Source organism: Ceratotherium simum, chromosome 6 (assembly GCF_057802395.1).
Source record: "Ceratotherium simum simum isolate JZ-2026a chromosome 6, ASM5780239v1, whole genome shotgun sequence".
NCBI lineage: Eukaryota > Metazoa > Chordata > Mammalia > Perissodactyla > Rhinocerotidae > Ceratotherium > Ceratotherium simum.
Window position 1 is genome coordinate 28,301,003 of NC_141905.1, and position 17,703 is coordinate 28,318,705.

Consider the following 17,703-nt stretch of genomic DNA (forward strand, 5'->3'; position numbering starts at 1 on the left):
GTGATGCTAGCACTAGTCTGAATGCTAGCTGTACAATGTCAGTTACTTGGTGTTTTATCCCCTCTGCTTTGCTTATAATTAGGATCTTTTCACTATTAAAGAATAATTCTAATAAATACCAGTTTTCTTTTGACAGCTTCTTTCTAACATCAAAAATATCATCTCTTGCATGCAGATTGATCTTGTACAAATAAAACAGATGTTCAATCAGATGTATCAGAAGACCCTGGGCACAATGATTGCAGGTGACACGAGTGGAGATTACCGAAGGCTTCTTCTGGCCATTGTGGGCCAGTAGGGGGAATTTTTTAAATGAATGAAGCTATTCAAAGCTTATCCTTCAAAACAATGACTGACCTGCATGCAGCAATATCAACCATCACCTAATCAAAAGAGCTTTTTACTAAGGACTGTGTCAGGGTATTGTGCTTGGTCTGCACATGTGGTTATTGCCTTAATTCCAACGTTATTTTTTCTCTATACAGTCAATGTAAAGCCATATCATAATGATATAATAATAATGCAATGTTTGTAAAGCATAATTCTCACTGCTCTTAGTTTAATCAGGATACCAAATTGAATAAAAATCACAACCATCTCTAATTCTGTGTAATAATAACGAATTAAAAAAAGATTGCTGAAAACTCTGCCTTCCAAAGGCCTGCTAGGTCCATTGGACAGTTATAGTTGGTAGTATGTCAAAACTGTATTCAGCTCTTTTGACCTAGAAGAGTAATGTGCATCTTATTTTACATAAATTGGTATTTTATAAACATAAACACAACTTTCTACATTTTTCACATAGTATTGCTTTTAGCAACTTTTTAAAAAGGGATCAGATGTTTATATGCATAAAATACATAGCCTACTTTTATGTCTACTAAAACTCCCTAAAGATCTCTATTGGGCCTTGATTTTTAAACAAATATTTTTGAAAGACTTTAAAATTAACTGCAATTTAATCATGATTCAAGAAAGTAAAGCTTGACACATACGAGGTGCTCAATTAATGAGTGAATGAGGCATAAAGCATCTCCCTGGGAGAACTGAATGCTAGCCCTTTGGAGAGATAGTTCAGGAGCTGAGTTAGTGGTACAGCAGGGTGATTTCAAAACCCACTGGTTTATCCCCAGTACTGAGCAATTACTTATTGAGTATGTTGAGCATTACTATAGGTAGTCAGGGAAAATACAAAGGAAGGAGGTTTGTAATCCAGTGGGGGTTCTAAACAAATATTAGGATACAAAGAAATAGTAAATGTTAGGTAATAAATTCTGCTGAGTATAAGACCCCTATTTGTTCTTGATGCCAAGTTCCCTGGTACAAAGCAGATATTTAATATAGATTTGGTGAATGATTGTACTAAAAATTGAGAGGAAGAATAGTAAGTATCAATTATAATTCAGTGAACATTTTCATAAGTACCAAGGGGCATACAGTGTGGTATAAGACACAACCTTACTCTTAGAGAGATAGACCCACGTACAATTGTATGAGGCAAAAGCAAGATACATGGGTAGAAGGACGATGGGCTAAGATAGATATAGTTACTTTTTTAAAGTTTCACTGAAAAATTTTGCTTTTGATCTAAGTTTTGAAAGAGTAACAGTGACAGAATTTGGTAAAGATCAGAAAGGAGGGTAGGGTATTAAGGAAGGAAAAGATATGAGCAATATATTTTTAAACTTAAAAAATTGAGATATAATTTGTATACCATTCACCCTTTTAAAGTATACAATTCAGTGATTTTTAACATATTCACAAATTTGTGTAGCCGTCACCACAATCAACTTTTGAACATTTTTATCACACGAAAAGAAACCTTAAGCACGTTATCTTTTAGCAGTCACTCCTCATTGTCCCTCCTCCAGCCCAGCCCCTGGCAATGACTAATCTATTTTCTGTCTCTATGGATTTGCCTATTTGGGACTTTTCATGTGATTGGAATCATACAGCATGTGGCCCTTTGTGTCTGGCTTCTTTCAATTAGCATACTGTTTTTAAGGTTCATCCGTGTTGAAGCATGAATCAATACTTCCTTCTGTTTTATGACTGAATAATCCATTGTATGGATATACATTTTGTTTGCATTCATCAATTGATGGACATTTGGATTGTCTTTGCCTTTTGGCTATTATGGATAATGCTACTATGAACATTCATATACAAGTTTTTGTGTGGACACATGTTTTCAATTTCTTTGGCTGTTATACTAGCAGTGAAACTGCTGGATCATATATCTTTAATTTTTTGAGGATCTGCCAAACTGTTTTCGAGAGCAGCTGCACCATTTTACTATCCTACCAGCAATCAATGAGGCTTCCAATTCCTCCTCATCCTCACCAACACTATCATTGTCTATCTTTTTTTGTGTGTGTGTGTGAGAAAGATCAGCTCTGAGCTAACATCTGCCAATCCTCCTCTTTTTGCTGAGGAAGATTGGCCCTGGGCTAACATCTGTGCCCATCTTCCTGTACTTTATATGGGACGCCGCCACAGCATGGCTTGACAAGCGGTGCGTCGGTGCATGCCCGTGATCTGAACCTGCGAACCCTGGGCTGCTGAAGTGGAGCGCGCGCACTTAACTGCTGTGCCACCAGGCCGACCCCATGTCTGTCTTTTTGATTATAGTCATCCTAGTGGATGTGAAGTGGCATCTCATTGTGATTTTGATCGGCATTTCTCTAATGACTAATGAACATATTTTCTTGTGCTTATTGTCTATTTGCATATTTTCTTTGAAAACATGTCTCTTCAAATACTTTGCCCATTTTTAAATTGGGTTGTCTTTATTGTTGAGTTATAAGGTTGATTTATATATTCTGAATAGTAGACCCTTATCAGATATGATTTTGTTTTGTATTCTTTTATGAATGGTCAGTCAGGTACAGCCACAAGAGGAGACACGGGAGAGGCTCCGGAAAGCAATTTATTTTACTCAAATGTCCTAGAGACAGGAGGCACTGCACACACATGGCCACATGGGAAAGACACCAGAGTGGTCAGGAGGCAGAAGACAGGAGGCCTGGGGGAATGTTTAGGCCATGGCCTTTGTTGGGGTTTCTGAGGGAAAGGCAAGGCGGGGCAGTTTAGGACTGGCTAGTATGAATAATTTTGGTGGGATTTGGGCTAAATGGGTTGTTTCTAGTTGCCTGGTCCCTGGCCCTGGGATGATTAAGGCGGAGGAATATTATCTCCTGGGGTGCAGGGCCAGATACAGGACGTATGGCTCTAGATTGTTTAGTTTGCATATCAAAGGCATGCTCCTGGCTGGGCCTTTTGCTATTGCTAAGAATTGGCTACTAAGGGAGGGGCAGTTTCTCCCAACTAGAAAGGTGGTGGTTTTTGTTTTTTTTTTTTGGTGAGGGAGACTGGCCCTGAGCTAACATCTGTGCCAGTCCTCCTCTATTTCGCATATGGCACACCGCCACAGCATTGCTTAATGAGTGGTGCGTAGGTCTTCGCCCAGGATCCGAACATGCGAACCCTGGGCCGCCAAAGCAGAGCACGAGAACTTAATCACTATGCCATCGGGCTGGCCCCTAGAAAGGTTTTTTAAGAAGTAAAAACAACATAATATACAGAAAATTATACACACACACACACACACACACACAAACAATACAGATTTACAAATATTTTCTCCCATTCTCTGGGTTGTCTTTACTTTCTTCTTGGTGTCCTTTGATACACAAAACTTTTAAATTTTGATGAAGTCCAATTTCTATTTGGTTGCTTGAGCTTTTGGTGTTATGTCTAAGAAACCATTGCCTAATGCAAGCTCACAACAATTTATCCCTGTGTTTTCTTCTAAGACTTTTATATTTTTAGCTCTTACATTTAGGTTTTTTACATTTTTAGTTAATTTTTATATATGGTAAGACTTTTATATTTTTACCTCTTACATTTAGGTTTTTGACATCTTTAGTTAATTTTTACATATGCTATGAGGTAGGTGTTCAACTTCTTTTGCATTTGAATATCCAGTTGTCCCAGCATCATTTGTTGAACAGACTATTCTTTCCCCATTGAATTGTCTTGGCACTGTTATAAAAAAAATCAATTGACCATAAATATAAAGATTTATTTCTGAACTCTCAATTCTATTCATAAAGATTTATTTCTGAACTCTCAATTCTATTCCGTTTATATGTTTATCCTTATGCCTTGATTACTGTACTTGATTACTTAATAACTGTAGCTTTGTAGTAAGTTAAAAAGTGGGAACTCCGAGTCCTCCAACTGTGTTCTTTTTCAAGATTGTGTCGGCTATTCTGGTCCCTCGTATTTCCATATGACTTAGAATCAGCTTGTTAATTTCTGCAAAAAAGCCATCTGGGATGTTGATAGTGATTGCTCTGAATCTGGAAATCAATTTGAGGATTAGCAACACATTTGATAGTATTATTGGCTGTTGTCAGAAATAAATCAACTTTGGAAATAACAACAGATTAGCTAATTAGAAACAAATTTTTTGGAGTAATGAGATAGGAGTTTGTTGAGATATTAGTGGAGGTCTTTGAAACCCAGACTAAGAAGTTTGAAGTTTATTAGATTTTTTAGCCTTTTTTGTCCCCAAATTGGTTTATATATATAGATGATTTAATTATGATTCCCAGTACTACTGTATTTTCAATAGCACTAAAGACGGCCTTTTTTATGTTTCCATATGCAAGTTGATATTTTAAATTAGTCAAAAAACATTTGAATGCCTTTCCTCATAAGGCATTCAGAGTGGCCATGGCTAAACCCTCTAGGAGAATAAAAGAACTATAACACGATGTTTTGCCCTCAGGCACCCTACAGTCTAATGAGGATGAATTATATTAGGGAAGTGACACCTGTTACTTATCCTTGCTTGCCTAGGCCTTGAAACAAAAATACTAAAAAGACCAAGATGATGAGCGTTCTAAAATAGTTCCCTAGCAAAGACTGAGCTTATTTTGTACAAAAAGTATGTCATGCGCAAGGTAGGATGGCTATCTGAGTGCAAATTCACTCATAACCCCCACTTGGGAAAAATCCAGCGAGAAATGCCTTACTCAGTAGTTCCTAGTCTTATTTTGAGAACCTTTTATTAGTTATAACACTGCAACTTTTAAAAATATTTTTTCTTAATTTTTATAATTTTAATATGTTTATTAGCAGAAATAAAATTTATTTTTAAAATCTGGCTCTGGTGACTCCAAATCCTAAGCAAGGAGTTTCCATGGAGAGTGGTGTGTGTGTGTGTATAGTTTAATAATTTGTTTTGAAATAACTTCATATCTCTAGAAAAGTTGCCAAAACAGTGTGAAGAACTCTCATGTCCTCTTCACCCAGCTTCTCAAATAGTTAACATTTTATTGCTTCATTGCTCACTCTGTGTGTGTGTGTGCGTGCATATATCCCTTGTTATTAGTCTTTTTCTGGACCTTTTAAAGGTTGAGAGAGCAAACTGCAGATAGGATGTCCCATCACTCCTAAGCATTCCAGTGTGTATTTTCCCCCAAACAGGGACACTCTCCTACATAACAGCAGACAACCTCCCACATCAGGAAATCAATATTGGTACAACACTACCATCCAATCCACTGAGCCTATTCAAATTTCACCCACTATGCCGACAATGTCTCTTTTCCTTTCTGGTCCAAAATGCTATACAGGAATATATATTGCATTTAGTTGTCATGTATTTTCAGACTCCTTTCATCTGGAACAGTTCCCAGTCTTTCATGTCCTGGACAGTTTTATAGGCCTTACTTCTATAGGATGGCATACCACCTGGGTCCCTCTAACAGCAGGAATACCACAAATGATGCTTTGCCTTTCCCAGTAAGTCTCATCAGGAGGCAGGCAATGTAGACTCCTCCCAACATTGGTGATGTTAACCTTGATCACCTGATCATGTTGATTTCTTCAATTCACTGTTTTCCCCTTTGATAGTATTCCAAAATCATGCCAATATCCTATTCCTCATCAAACCTCCACCAACCAACCTTAGCATCCATTGAAGACTCCTGCCTGAATCACCCACCTCTATAGTGAGTTACAAATGGTAATTCTCTATTTTCATCATTTCCTCTCCATATGGGATTGGCATTCTAGAAAGAGCTTTCCTTTCTATTTATTTATATCAATGTGAACTTCTGTATTCCTTTTATTCGATGGATTGTAATCCATTATTATCATTGTTTATTTTGATACTCAAATTGTCTGATTTGACCAGCGGGAGCCCCTTCAAGCTGGCTCTTAACACTGCAACATTTTCAAGTATGTATATTGCTAAGATTCATCCATGTTGTGAGTAGCTGTAGTGCATTCATTTTGACTGCTTTGTAATATGCTATTTTGTGAATATATATCAGTTTATCGTCCACTTTTCCGTTGATGGGCACTTGGGTTGTTTCCAGGTTTTTGCTATTGTATTTTGCTATTCCAACACTAATGTTGAATTTCAAATGTATTAAAATTTTGCATTAACATCATATACTTCAAGTCTGTTTATTGTATAAATATTGAGCACTAAAAGCATCACTCTTTTGCACTCTCACCAACAGTGTGTGAGTCAATAAAATATTGTCTTACCTGCATCTTTCACGGAGAAAGATTTAAATGACCTGTTTTCAAAACCGTTTAATAGAGGCTTTTATTTTGTATTTGATTAAATTTCCTTTTGGTTTTTCTTCTCCTATTATGTATCCTACTACAGAGGGATACTGAAAGAAAAGGGTCGAGAAAGCAAAATCGAAAGGTAGAAAACTTGGCACTTAACCATAACTTTTGCCAAGGGAAACTGGCATCTGCAGAAACAGAAGCAAAACCCAGCTAGGCAAGTTGACGCTCGCGCGCACCATTCCGGAGCGCAGGCGCAGAAACACCTTGCGACCCGCTCGTTTCCCTCCCGGAAAACGTTATCCGGAGTCTTGAGATAAACTTGTGGGGATTGCGGAAACTAGGTTCTCGCGAGAGAGAATTGGTTGCTATAGTTGCGAAAAACGTATCTGCCGCTACCGCAGGTAAGACGGTTATCACTCCTCAGAAAACCCTCTCTTCCCGGCCTCCCCACCGCAGCCCCGCGGCCACACCGCGTCATCTCAATCTCTGCTCCCTCAGCTATCGCTACCGCTACTGAAAGGCACAGGCCGCATCCCTGCACCGCTGCGCTCCGGTACAGACCTAAACGCCACCGACCGGGCAAGGCGTCGACGCTCCCGCCAACCCCTGGCCTCCCACCCTAAGCCGGAAATAGACCCCCTTCTCACATAGACCCCCTTCTCACTTTGCGCGAGATCCTCCACAGTAAACGCAGACTGCGCCTCTGTCCCCAGACCACACCTGGTCACAGCGTCTCCTTTTTTTTTCTTTTTTGTGAGTAAGATCAGCCCTAAGCTAACATCCATGCTAATCCTCGTTTTGCTGAGGAAGACCTGGCTCTGAGCTAACATCTATTGCCAATCTTCCTCCTTTTTTTTCCCCAAAGCCCCAGTAGATAGTTGTATGTCACAGTTGCACGTCCTTCTAGTTGCTGTATGTGGGAGGAGGCCTCATCGTGGCTGGAGAAGCGGTTCTTCGGTGCACGCCCAGGATCCGAACCCCTGGGGCCGCCAGTAGCGGGGCATAGGCACTTAACCGCTAAGCCACCGGCGGGCCCTCCTAACCTGTTTCTAATTTGACTCTTCCCTTGCAGCTTCTTCTGAGCGGATGACAAGAAATGCATGCCTTGTTGGGCACAACAGTAGCCCCCACCTGGCTGCCCTGACCGTAACTTGTAACTAGCCAGATTTCTTGCATTCATTATTCAACAGATACGCTGCCAGTGCCTGTTAAAGACACGGCATGGTGCCAGGCATTCAGGGGCTGTAAATATGAATGACATTACTTGTCTTTAAGGGGGTAATTGGAAAAGCAGTGCATATTAATAATACCATTTGTGTGGTGCTTCATAAATTAAGCAGTTTTATTATTTTAGTGGATATTCACAACAAATGTGAAACAGGTCAGAAATTATATTATCCGTTTTACAGAAGGTGAAACTGAGGGTCAGAGAAGTTAGGCGTTTGTCTAGGGTCAGACTAGTGAAGGCCTAATTCATGTGGTCCTATTATGGAAAAGGAAAGAAGGAGACTGATGCAAAAGGTCATTTCAAATGTAAATTTGATAAGAAAGTTGTTAGGGCCACTTGGGCCCTGAATGAGCCTGGAGACTTGGTGTTGAACAAGTGATCTGAGACTTTCAGGTGACTGGGAAAATAAGGGAGTAGCTGGAAAGAAGCAGAATAATTATAAAGTCTGGGGGCAGCAAAGTATCTCTTGTTTTGGTACCACCCATCCTAGACTCACTTAGCATTTCCAAAGTAATTGTTTGAATTGCATTGTTTCACTTTGAATTGAGTCAGAAACCATGACCTTTTTTAAAAAAGAGATACCCAATTTATTTTTGAAATTGTGTCCTTAGTGTTGGAAAATAATTAGAAAATATCTTTGACTAAATAAGACACATGTCAGGACTTATTCCAGTGGACTAACTTCTTTGTGGCTGATTCTTTCCCATTATCAAAATATATTTTTGTAAAACTGAGAGATTAAATAACCTTGAGGAGAGTTTTGCACATCAGAAAAAAGCTATGAGGGCCCGGCCCGGTGGCCTAGTGGTTAAGTTCACACGCTCTGCTTCAGCTGCCTGGGGTTTACAGGTTCGGATCCTGGGCGCGGACCTATGCACCGCTTATCAAGGCATGGTGTGGCGGCATCCCACGTATAAAGTAGAGGAAAATGGGCACGGATGTTAGCCCAGGGCCAATCTTCCTCAGCAAAAAGAGAAGGATTGGTGCAACAGATATTAGCTCACAGCTAATCTTCCTCACCAAAAAAAAAAAAAGCTACCAAAGAACACTACAAAGGATGTGGGGGATGGGAGGTGGGGAGATGGCACTCCTACCCTCTTTGTCTTGTGATAATTTGTGCTTAATAGATTGGTTACATGTATAAGGATCTTTTTAGCGCTAACCAGTGGAATCATCCTTGTGACCAGCTCTCTAAAGCAATACCTATCCAGCAACAAAGGTTAGAAAGGGCACAAAACAGTACTGGACAATGGCATTTCCCTAGGTTCTCCCCTGGTATTGGTTATGATGTAGTGTGGGTACTTGTGAGGGAACAGGCTCATTCTTTATGTTTACAGAGACCAAAGAAGACTTTGCCCAAGTGCCAGTATGGAGCAGGTGTCATCAACAGGCAAACCCGTGCAGATCACTGTGACAGATGGATATGACTTGGTAAAGTTATTTTTGGAAATCCGAGAAGTCCCTAGTTTATTCATTCTTCTTTAAAGTACATTTGTCTTTGGGCTCAGGTTTCCCTGTCAAACATCTGCTTGTGGTTGGGGGTAAGATGTGTTGGGAGCACCAGTGGGAGGAATGGAGTTTTGCGTCATCCTGTACCACCAACCTGTTGGCTTTACATAGTTCCTTTTCAGTGTTCCTTATTATTAGTCTATAATCAGCAAGTCACATTACATGTGTCAAATACCTGGCAATTTGAATATTAAATTTAACAGGGGTGAAACAAGAAGTGGTTTTCATTTTCTTACACAGCAATTTCTTTCTTCTGAAAGATCTGAATTCTTCCAGAGTTTCTCTTGTGATTAATTTCATTTGATGAATTTAAATAATAAAACTACAATATGATGTAACTATTAAAAATTACAATAATAATGAAACAGCAAAATATTTGTTCAATATATGAAGCCAAAAAGCCCATTCCAAAACAGGATTTAATAAATGATCTCTACTTTGTTTTAAAAGGTATATGTAAAAAAAGTAGATATCAATGTGTGTACATACACACACCCACACATATACTTGTGTATTACACAGCAAAACAGTAGAAAATATATTCTAAAATGGTAATAATGCTTGCATATTAGAGTGAGATTACAGTAATTTGTTTTCCTATGTGGTTTTCTCACTTTTGCAAATGTTCTACAATATAATTTTATAGTCAGATAAAACATAATAAATGTTATTTTTCAAAACTCCAACATAATGGCATTTAAGTAGAATGTTTGCATTTAGCTACAACTAGATTTGTTTAATGACTTTCTGCCTACCCCGTTTGTATTTGTGATATAGCTTATTAGGAAAACATAGAAAATGCTGTTTAGTCCAAGTCAAAATGGGTTTCCAGATGCGTAGGAAAATTCTCTATTTGAGTATAATTGTAAAGTGGTATGTTTCTGTCAACAGAAAGGTTTTAAAGGAGATACTCCAGTTACCTTTATTCGTGCAGAATTCAATCAGGTGGTTCTGGGAGATTCTGCAAAAGTTACTGTTTCTCCAGAAGGAACTGCAAAATACAACTTCACTAGCAGTTTTGAGTTCAATCCTGAAGGAGGAATCACTTTAGATGACCTCGCCCACAAACCTGTGTGCTGTAAGTCCTCCTGTGTCTAAAATTTATGTTAATTATATGAGTATGTTATGAGGAGATTCTGAGGTAATTAGGAGCTGTTGTTGGGACAGATGAACACATCTTACCTTCTTAATCTAGGAATAACACAGTATGCTTTGAGTCCTACCTGCTTCTGGCAGCAGTCACCATGACCTACTAATTTTAATCAGTTTGTATCAAAGACCTTTTGACGTATGACTGAACTTTGTAGCCCTTATTTCCAAAGCTGAGTTGGGAGGTTTTCCTTTGTATTCCTGTATTTAGGGTTGCTAGATTTAGAAAAAACAACAACAAAACCCACAAAATTGGGGACATACTTATTCTAAAAAAGTGTTCATTATTTATCTGAAATTCAAATTTAATTGCGCATTTGTATTTTACCTGGCAACCCTATCTGTACTTCTGTATACTCACCATACTATATAGCAGTTATTAATTTGCCTCCCTTGCTAGAGGAGTCACTTTTTGAAATCAGGGCTGTATCTTATTTATTTCGGAATTTCTAGTGCCTAGAAATATCTAGGACATAAAAGAGGTCATAAAGTGTTTGTTGAATGAATGAATGGATAAATGGACGGATGGTTTCGGTATCCACACTTTTACAGTTTCCAACTACACAGTGTTATCTCTGACATACTTTGTCCATCTACCTATATACTAGTCTTTTTTTGTTTTAACCCATATTCTTTATTTTTTGTTTTTGTTACTCCTAGGGTACCTGCAAAAAACCATAGATTACAAAATCCCAAACCCAGAGAGGTGGGACCTGGGGATCTACACAGTATTCTAGAGCAATGCTGTCCAAACGTTTTTTTCCTTAAGAGTCACCTGAGGCTCTGGGAGAAAATGGTCTTCAGGGTCCCACCCCAGACCACCAAATTCACAATTGCCAGGGGAGGGACCTAGGAAGCTGCACCTTGGAACAAAAGTCTCAAGTGACTCCTAGGAAACACTGCTCCAGAACAGTGATTCCTAGCTCTGGCCTAGTTGGGAATCAGTCACCCATGGAGGCATCCATCTGATCCACACTCTCTCACCACTCCCTTCTGCTGCTTCTTTCCTCTGTGCTTCTCTGTCACTCACAAATAGGAGAGTGTCCTGATTGCATTCTCCCCTAACATGTTGAATAGGAAAGGCAGAACTGTAGTATTATTTTAAACATGTCACTGAACTCATGAGAAAGAAAGGGCAATCTTTTTGCTCCAGAAAGCAAAGCAAGAACTGAAACCTAGAATTCTTGAACAGCTGCCATTGGTGTGTGGTGGTGTGAGGGGAGAGGGCAGTGCTCCAAAACCTAGGGGCTTGGGTTTTAATGCTCTTATTGGGACAGAGACCTAGGGCTGCTGTAGATGGAGAGTTGAGACTGAGACCACCCCCCTCACCACAAGCCAATACTCTCCAAAAGAATGGACTAGAAAAAAAAAATCCACTTACCATCATATCTGTCTAGGCCCTAGGTAAAGGAAAAAAGTCTTCCCTGAGAATTAGTAATCATAGGCTTATGCCAATCATTAATTAATATATATTTTCTTAAAACACGCAAGGAACATTTATGTAATAAAAACTAGCCACATACTAGGCCATAAATCAAGTCCTGCCATATCCCAAAGAATCAGTAGCATACAGACCAAGTTTTCTGACCAAAATACAACAGTCAACAAAATTAGAAATCAATAGCAAAAAAAGAATCCATTTGGAAATTTTAAGACACACGAATATTTCAAGGGACAAAGAAGAAATCATAATAAAAACTGCAAAGCATTTAAAATGAATCAATAGTATACACCAAATATCAAAATCTGTGGGATATAGCTAAAGTAGTACCTAGAGATACATTTATAATGTTAAGTGTGGTCTTTAAAAATCAAAAAGGGGGCCAGCCCTGTGGCTTAGCGGTTAAGTGCGCACGCTCTGCTGCGGGCGACCCGGGTTTAGATCCCGGGCGCACACTGCTTGTCGGGCCATGCTGAGGCTGCGTCCCACATACAGCAACTAGAAGGATGTGCAGCTGTGACATACAACTATCTACTGGCGCTTTGGGGGGAAAAAATAAATAAATAAAACCTTTAAAAAAAAAATCAAAAAGGATTTAAAACAGAACTTCTGCCTCCAAGAAGATGGAGTAGATATACTTTTCCCTATTCCTCTCACTAAGTACAACTACAAACCCTGGACATTATATATAAAACATACATAAGAAACTCTGAAAGGTGGAGAGAATAAGGAAACTTGAGACCTGAGGAAAGACACAGTAGTGAGTTCCTTGGGTTTTCTTTTTGCCTCATATATCCCAGACTTGATGCTGAAGAAGCTAGCTAGGAACACTAATGAGTGCAGAGCAAAAAACAAAAAGCCCAACAAAAGTCTCTAACCAAAAGACCAGGAAAGGGGTAGCTTAGCAAGACAGAAAACTTTTAGACAGTAATTACTCTCCTCCAGCCAAACACCATAGAAAAAACTGTGGCCCTCCCCACACCCAGGCCGAGAGGGGAACCTAGGCTTCTACTCTCACAAAGCTGAAATTAATTGCCCCAACATCCTAGCTGGGTGGTGTCAGAGAAGACCAAGTAGGGAGCCAGGACTTTTATGCCCTCTGGTAATGAGCCCCTCTCTCACCCTGTGGTTTTTTAGTGGAGACCACGTAGGGAGCCTGGACTTCTGCCCTAATCTGGCAGTAACAAAGTGCCCTCCACTCCCCACTGGGGCAGTGTCAGAGGAGGCCTAGTGTAGGGTGAAGACTTTCATCATCACCTAGTGGTAATGAGTCTACACCCACTTGTGGTATCAGTCGTGAGCAAGGAAGGAGCCAGAACTCTCATTCCTCCTTAGCAGTAAAAAGGAGCTATCCCCCTCGGGTATCAATAGAAGCTGAGTGAGGAACCTAAACTTCTACCTCCACCTGGCAATAATGAGGCAGCACCCCTCCCCTTCCTTGTTGGAGTGATGTCAAAAAAAAAGCCAGCTAAAACAAGGTTTAAGGAAGATTCAGAGTTTCATAACATAATACAAAATGTCCAGGTTTCACTTGAAAATCACTCATCATATCAAGAACCAGAAGATCTTAAACTGAATTTAAAAAGACAACCAGTACATATTAACACCAAGACGACAGATATGTTAGAATTATTAGACAAAGATTTTAAAGAAGCCCTGACAAAAATGCTTCAATGAGCAATTGCAAACATGCTGGAAACAAATGAAAAAATAGACTCAGCAGAGAGATAGAAAGTCTCAGAAAGAAATAGAGCATATAAAAAAGAACCTAATAGAAATTTTAGAACTGAAAAATACAGTAAGTGCTATGAAAAACTCAGTGAATGGGCTCAACAGCAGAATGGAGGAGACAGAGGAAAGCATCAGTGAACTGGAAGACAGAACAATAGAAATTACCCAATCTGAGTAATATAGAGGAAATAGACAAAAAAAAAAAAAAAAAAAAAAAAATGGACAGAGCCCCAGAAACCTGTGGGACTGTGACAAAAGATCTAACATTAATGTCCTCAGAGTCTCAGAAGGAGAGGAGAAAGACAGGGCTAAAAAAGTATTCAAAAAAGTAAAGCCTGAAAACTTCCCAAATTTGGCAAGAGACAAACCTACAGATTCAAGAAGCTGAGCAAACTCCCAACAGGATAAACCCAAAGCAATCCATGCTAAGAGACATCATAATTAAAATTCTGAAAAGTAAAGACACAGAAAAAAAATCTGAAAACAATTAGAATGATACCAATTTCTCATCAGAAACCATGGAGGCCCAAAGAAAATGGCATAATATTTTCAAAGTGATAAAAAAAATTGTCCACCCAGAATCTAATATCCAGAGAAAAGATATGCAAGGGAGATCAAGATCTTCTCAGAGGAAAGAAAACTAAGACTTTGTCACCAGCAGACCTACTCTAAAAGAATGGCTGAAGCAAATTCTCTAAACAGAAAGGAAATGATAAAAGAAAGAACCTAGGAACATCAGGAAAGAAGAAAGAATATGATAAGCAAAAATTTGGATAAAGTAAGCTTTCCTACTCTTTGAGTTTTCTAAATTGTGTTTGACATTTGAAACAAAGTATAACACTATTTAATGTGGTTCTAAATGTATATTGAGAAAATATTTCAGGCAATTATAAACAGAGAGGGCAAAGGGACATAAAGGGGGTAAGGTTTCTATTACTTCACTCAAACTAGTAAAATGATGATACCAGTAGACTGTCATAAGTAATGTATATATAATGTAATACCTAGAGCAATGACTGAAAAATCGATACAAAGAGATACATACATTCAAAAGTATTATAGATAAGTCAAAATGGAATTCTGAAAAATGTTTAAGTAATCCACAGGAAGGCAGAAAAAAGAAAACAGAAATCAAAAAGAGAGGACAAACAAAAAAACTCCAGCAGACTTAAGCCCTAATATATTAATAGTTACATTAAATATATCAAGAGACAGAGATTGCAGAGTAGATTGAAAAACATGACCCAACCATATGCTGTCTGCAGGAAACTCAAAATATAACCATATAGTCAGGTAAAAAATAAAAGGATAGAAAAAAAATATATCATGCACACATTGATCAAAACAAAGTAGAAGTGACTATATTAGCATCAGATAAAGTAGACTTAGCAAAGAAAATAAACAAAGACAGTTTATTATATAATGATAAAAGAGTCAATCCACCAAGAAGACACAGCAATCCTAAATATGTATGCACCAAACAGAGCTGCAAAATATGTGAAGCTAAAACTGAAAGGCAGAATAGAAAAACCTACAATTATAGTTGGATACGTAGACACCCCTCTCTCAACAATTTATAGACTAACTAGATAGAAAATCAGCAAGGATACAGGAAAACTCAACAACACCATCAACCAACAAAATCGAATCAATATTTATAGAACACCCAACAATAGCCGAAAACTCATCATTTTCAAAAGCCCACAGACCATGTACCACAACCGTATCGTAGGTCATAAACGTAACCTCAACAAATTTAAATGAATTAAAGTAATACAGAATGTGTTCGCTGACAACAATAGTATCAAAGTAGAAATCAGTATTGGAAAGATGATAGGAAACTCTCCAAACACTTGAAAACTAAAAGACACTTCTAAATAATCCATAGGTCTAAGAGGAAGTCTCAAAGGAAATAAAAAATACATTGGGCCGGCCCCATGGCTTGGTGGTTGGGTGCAAGCGCTCTGCTACTGGCGGCCCGGGTTTGGATCCCAGGCACGCACTGACGCACCGCTTGTCCAGCCATGCTGAGGTGGTGTCCCACATACAGCAACTAGAAGGATGTGCAACTATGACATACAGCTATCTACTGGAGCTTTGGGGAGAAAAAGGGAAGAAAAAGGAGGAGGATTGGCAATAGATGTTAGCTTAGGGCCGGTCTTCCTCAGCAAAAAGAAGAGAATTGGCATGGATGTTAGCTCAGGGATGATCTTCCTCAAAAAAAAGAAAAACATTGAAATGAATGGAAATAAAAATACAGTATATCAAATTTTTGGGACATAGCTAAAGCACTGCTGAGAAAATTTGTAGCACTGAATGCATACATTAGAAAAGAGGAAAAGTCTCAAATCAATAAACTCTCACTTCAAGGATCTAGAAAAAGAGCAAAAGAAACCCAAAGCTAACAGAGGGAAGAAAATAATAAAGATAAAAGCAGAAACCAATGAAATGCAAAATGGAAAAACAATAGGGAAAATCAATGAAACAAATAGCTGGTTATTTGAAAACATCAAAATTAGCAAACCTCTAGGAAGAATGACCAAAAGAGAGAGAAGACATCACAAATTATCAATATTAGGAATGAAATGGACTAACACCACAGATGCTGCAGACATTAAAAGGATAATAATGAAATATTATGAACAACTCTAAAAACATAAATTTGGCAACAAAATGGATCAATTCCGGGGCCAGCCTGGTGACACAAGCAGTTAAGTGCGCGCACTCTGCTGTAGCGGCCCGGGGTTCGCCAGTTCGGATCCCGGGCACTGGCTGACGCACCGCTTGGAAAGCCACATAAAGTGGAGGAAGATGGGCATGGATGTTAGCCCAGGGCCAGTCTTCCTCAGCGAAAAAAGAGGAGGATTGGCAGATGTTAGCAAAGGGCTGATCTTGCTCACACACAAAAAATAAATAAATAAATAAAAGAAAAAAAGAAAAAAAAATGGATCAATTCCTTGAAAAACACAAACCACAACTCATCCTATATGAAATAAATAAAGTTGCCTTATAACTATTAAGGAAATTGAATTCATAATTTGAAACCTCCAGGACCAGATGGTTTCACTGGAGAATTCTACCAAAAGTTAAAATAATAACTAACACTAATTCTGTACAATTTTTCAGGAAATAGAAGAGGAGGAAACACTTCATTTTATGAAGATAGTATTCCCTGCTACCAAAACCAGACAAACCGTACAAAAAAAACCCTACAGGTCAATATCTGTCATGAATATAGACACAAAAATTCTAAAAAAATGTTAGCAAATAGGATTCAGCAATATATAAAAGGAATTATATACCATTATGAAGTGAGGTTGATTCCAGAGTTTCAAGGCTATTTCAACATTAGAAAATTAATCACTGCATTCCACCATATTCATAGTCTGAAGAAGATAAAGCACAGCAAAAGCATTTGACAGAATTCAACACCAATTCATGATAAAACCTCTCAGAAAATATGAATAGAGGGAACTTCCTTAACCTGATAAAGGCTAATATTATATGTAATGGTGAAAGACGAAATGCTTTCACCCTAAGATTGGGAACAAGTCAAGGAGGTCTGCTTTCACCACTCTTATTAACATAGAGCTGGAAGTTCTAGACAGTGCAATAAGGTAAGAAAAGGAAATACAAGGCATGTAGATCTGAAAGGAAGAAATAAATCTGCCCTTATTTGCAGATGACATAATTGTCTCTGTAGAAAATGTCAAGGAATATACAAAACTTGTAGAAAGAAAAAGTAAGTTAAACAAGATCACAGGATGCAAGGTAAATGTATAAAAATCAATTATATTTCTATATACTACTGATAAATGTATGGACACTGATATTAAAAGTCAGTACCATTTACAATTGCTTTTTAAAATGAAATACTTAGTGTAAATCTAACAAAACATATATAGGACTTACATGCTGGAAAGTAGACAGTGTTGATGAATGAAATAAAAAAAATCTTTATAAATGGAGAGACTTACTGTGGTCATGGCCTGTAAGACAACATAATTAAGATGTCAGTTCTTCCCAGATTGATATAAAGGTTGAATGT

At 38.3% G+C, this 17,703-nt stretch overlaps 2 protein-coding genes across 2 annotated transcripts in view; both read left to right on the forward strand.

Annotated features, from left to right (window-relative positions):
- ANXA7 (annexin A7) overlaps nucleotides 1–6,467 on the forward strand; it is a 31,398-nt gene extending 24,931 nt beyond the window's left edge. The window contains exon 13 of the mRNA XM_087432038.1: nucleotides 176–6,467. Within this exon, the coding sequence (XP_087288164.1) occupies nucleotides 176–298 (123 nt within the window). The 3' untranslated portion in view covers nucleotides 299–6,467. The remainder of the gene's footprint in view (nucleotides 1–175) is intronic.
- Nucleotides 6,468–6,570: 103 nt separating this feature from the next.
- The window catches only part of CFAP70 (cilia and flagella associated protein 70), a 108,554-nt gene continuing 97,421 nt past the window's right edge, over nucleotides 6,571–17,703 (forward strand). The window contains exons 1-3 of the mRNA XM_087432042.1: nucleotides 6,571–6,998; nucleotides 9,163–9,256; nucleotides 10,226–10,412. Coding sequence (XP_087288168.1) covers nucleotides 9,194–9,256; nucleotides 10,226–10,412 — 250 coding nt within the window. The 5' untranslated portion in view covers nucleotides 6,571–6,998; nucleotides 9,163–9,193. The remainder of the gene's footprint in view (nucleotides 6,999–9,162; nucleotides 9,257–10,225; nucleotides 10,413–17,703) is intronic.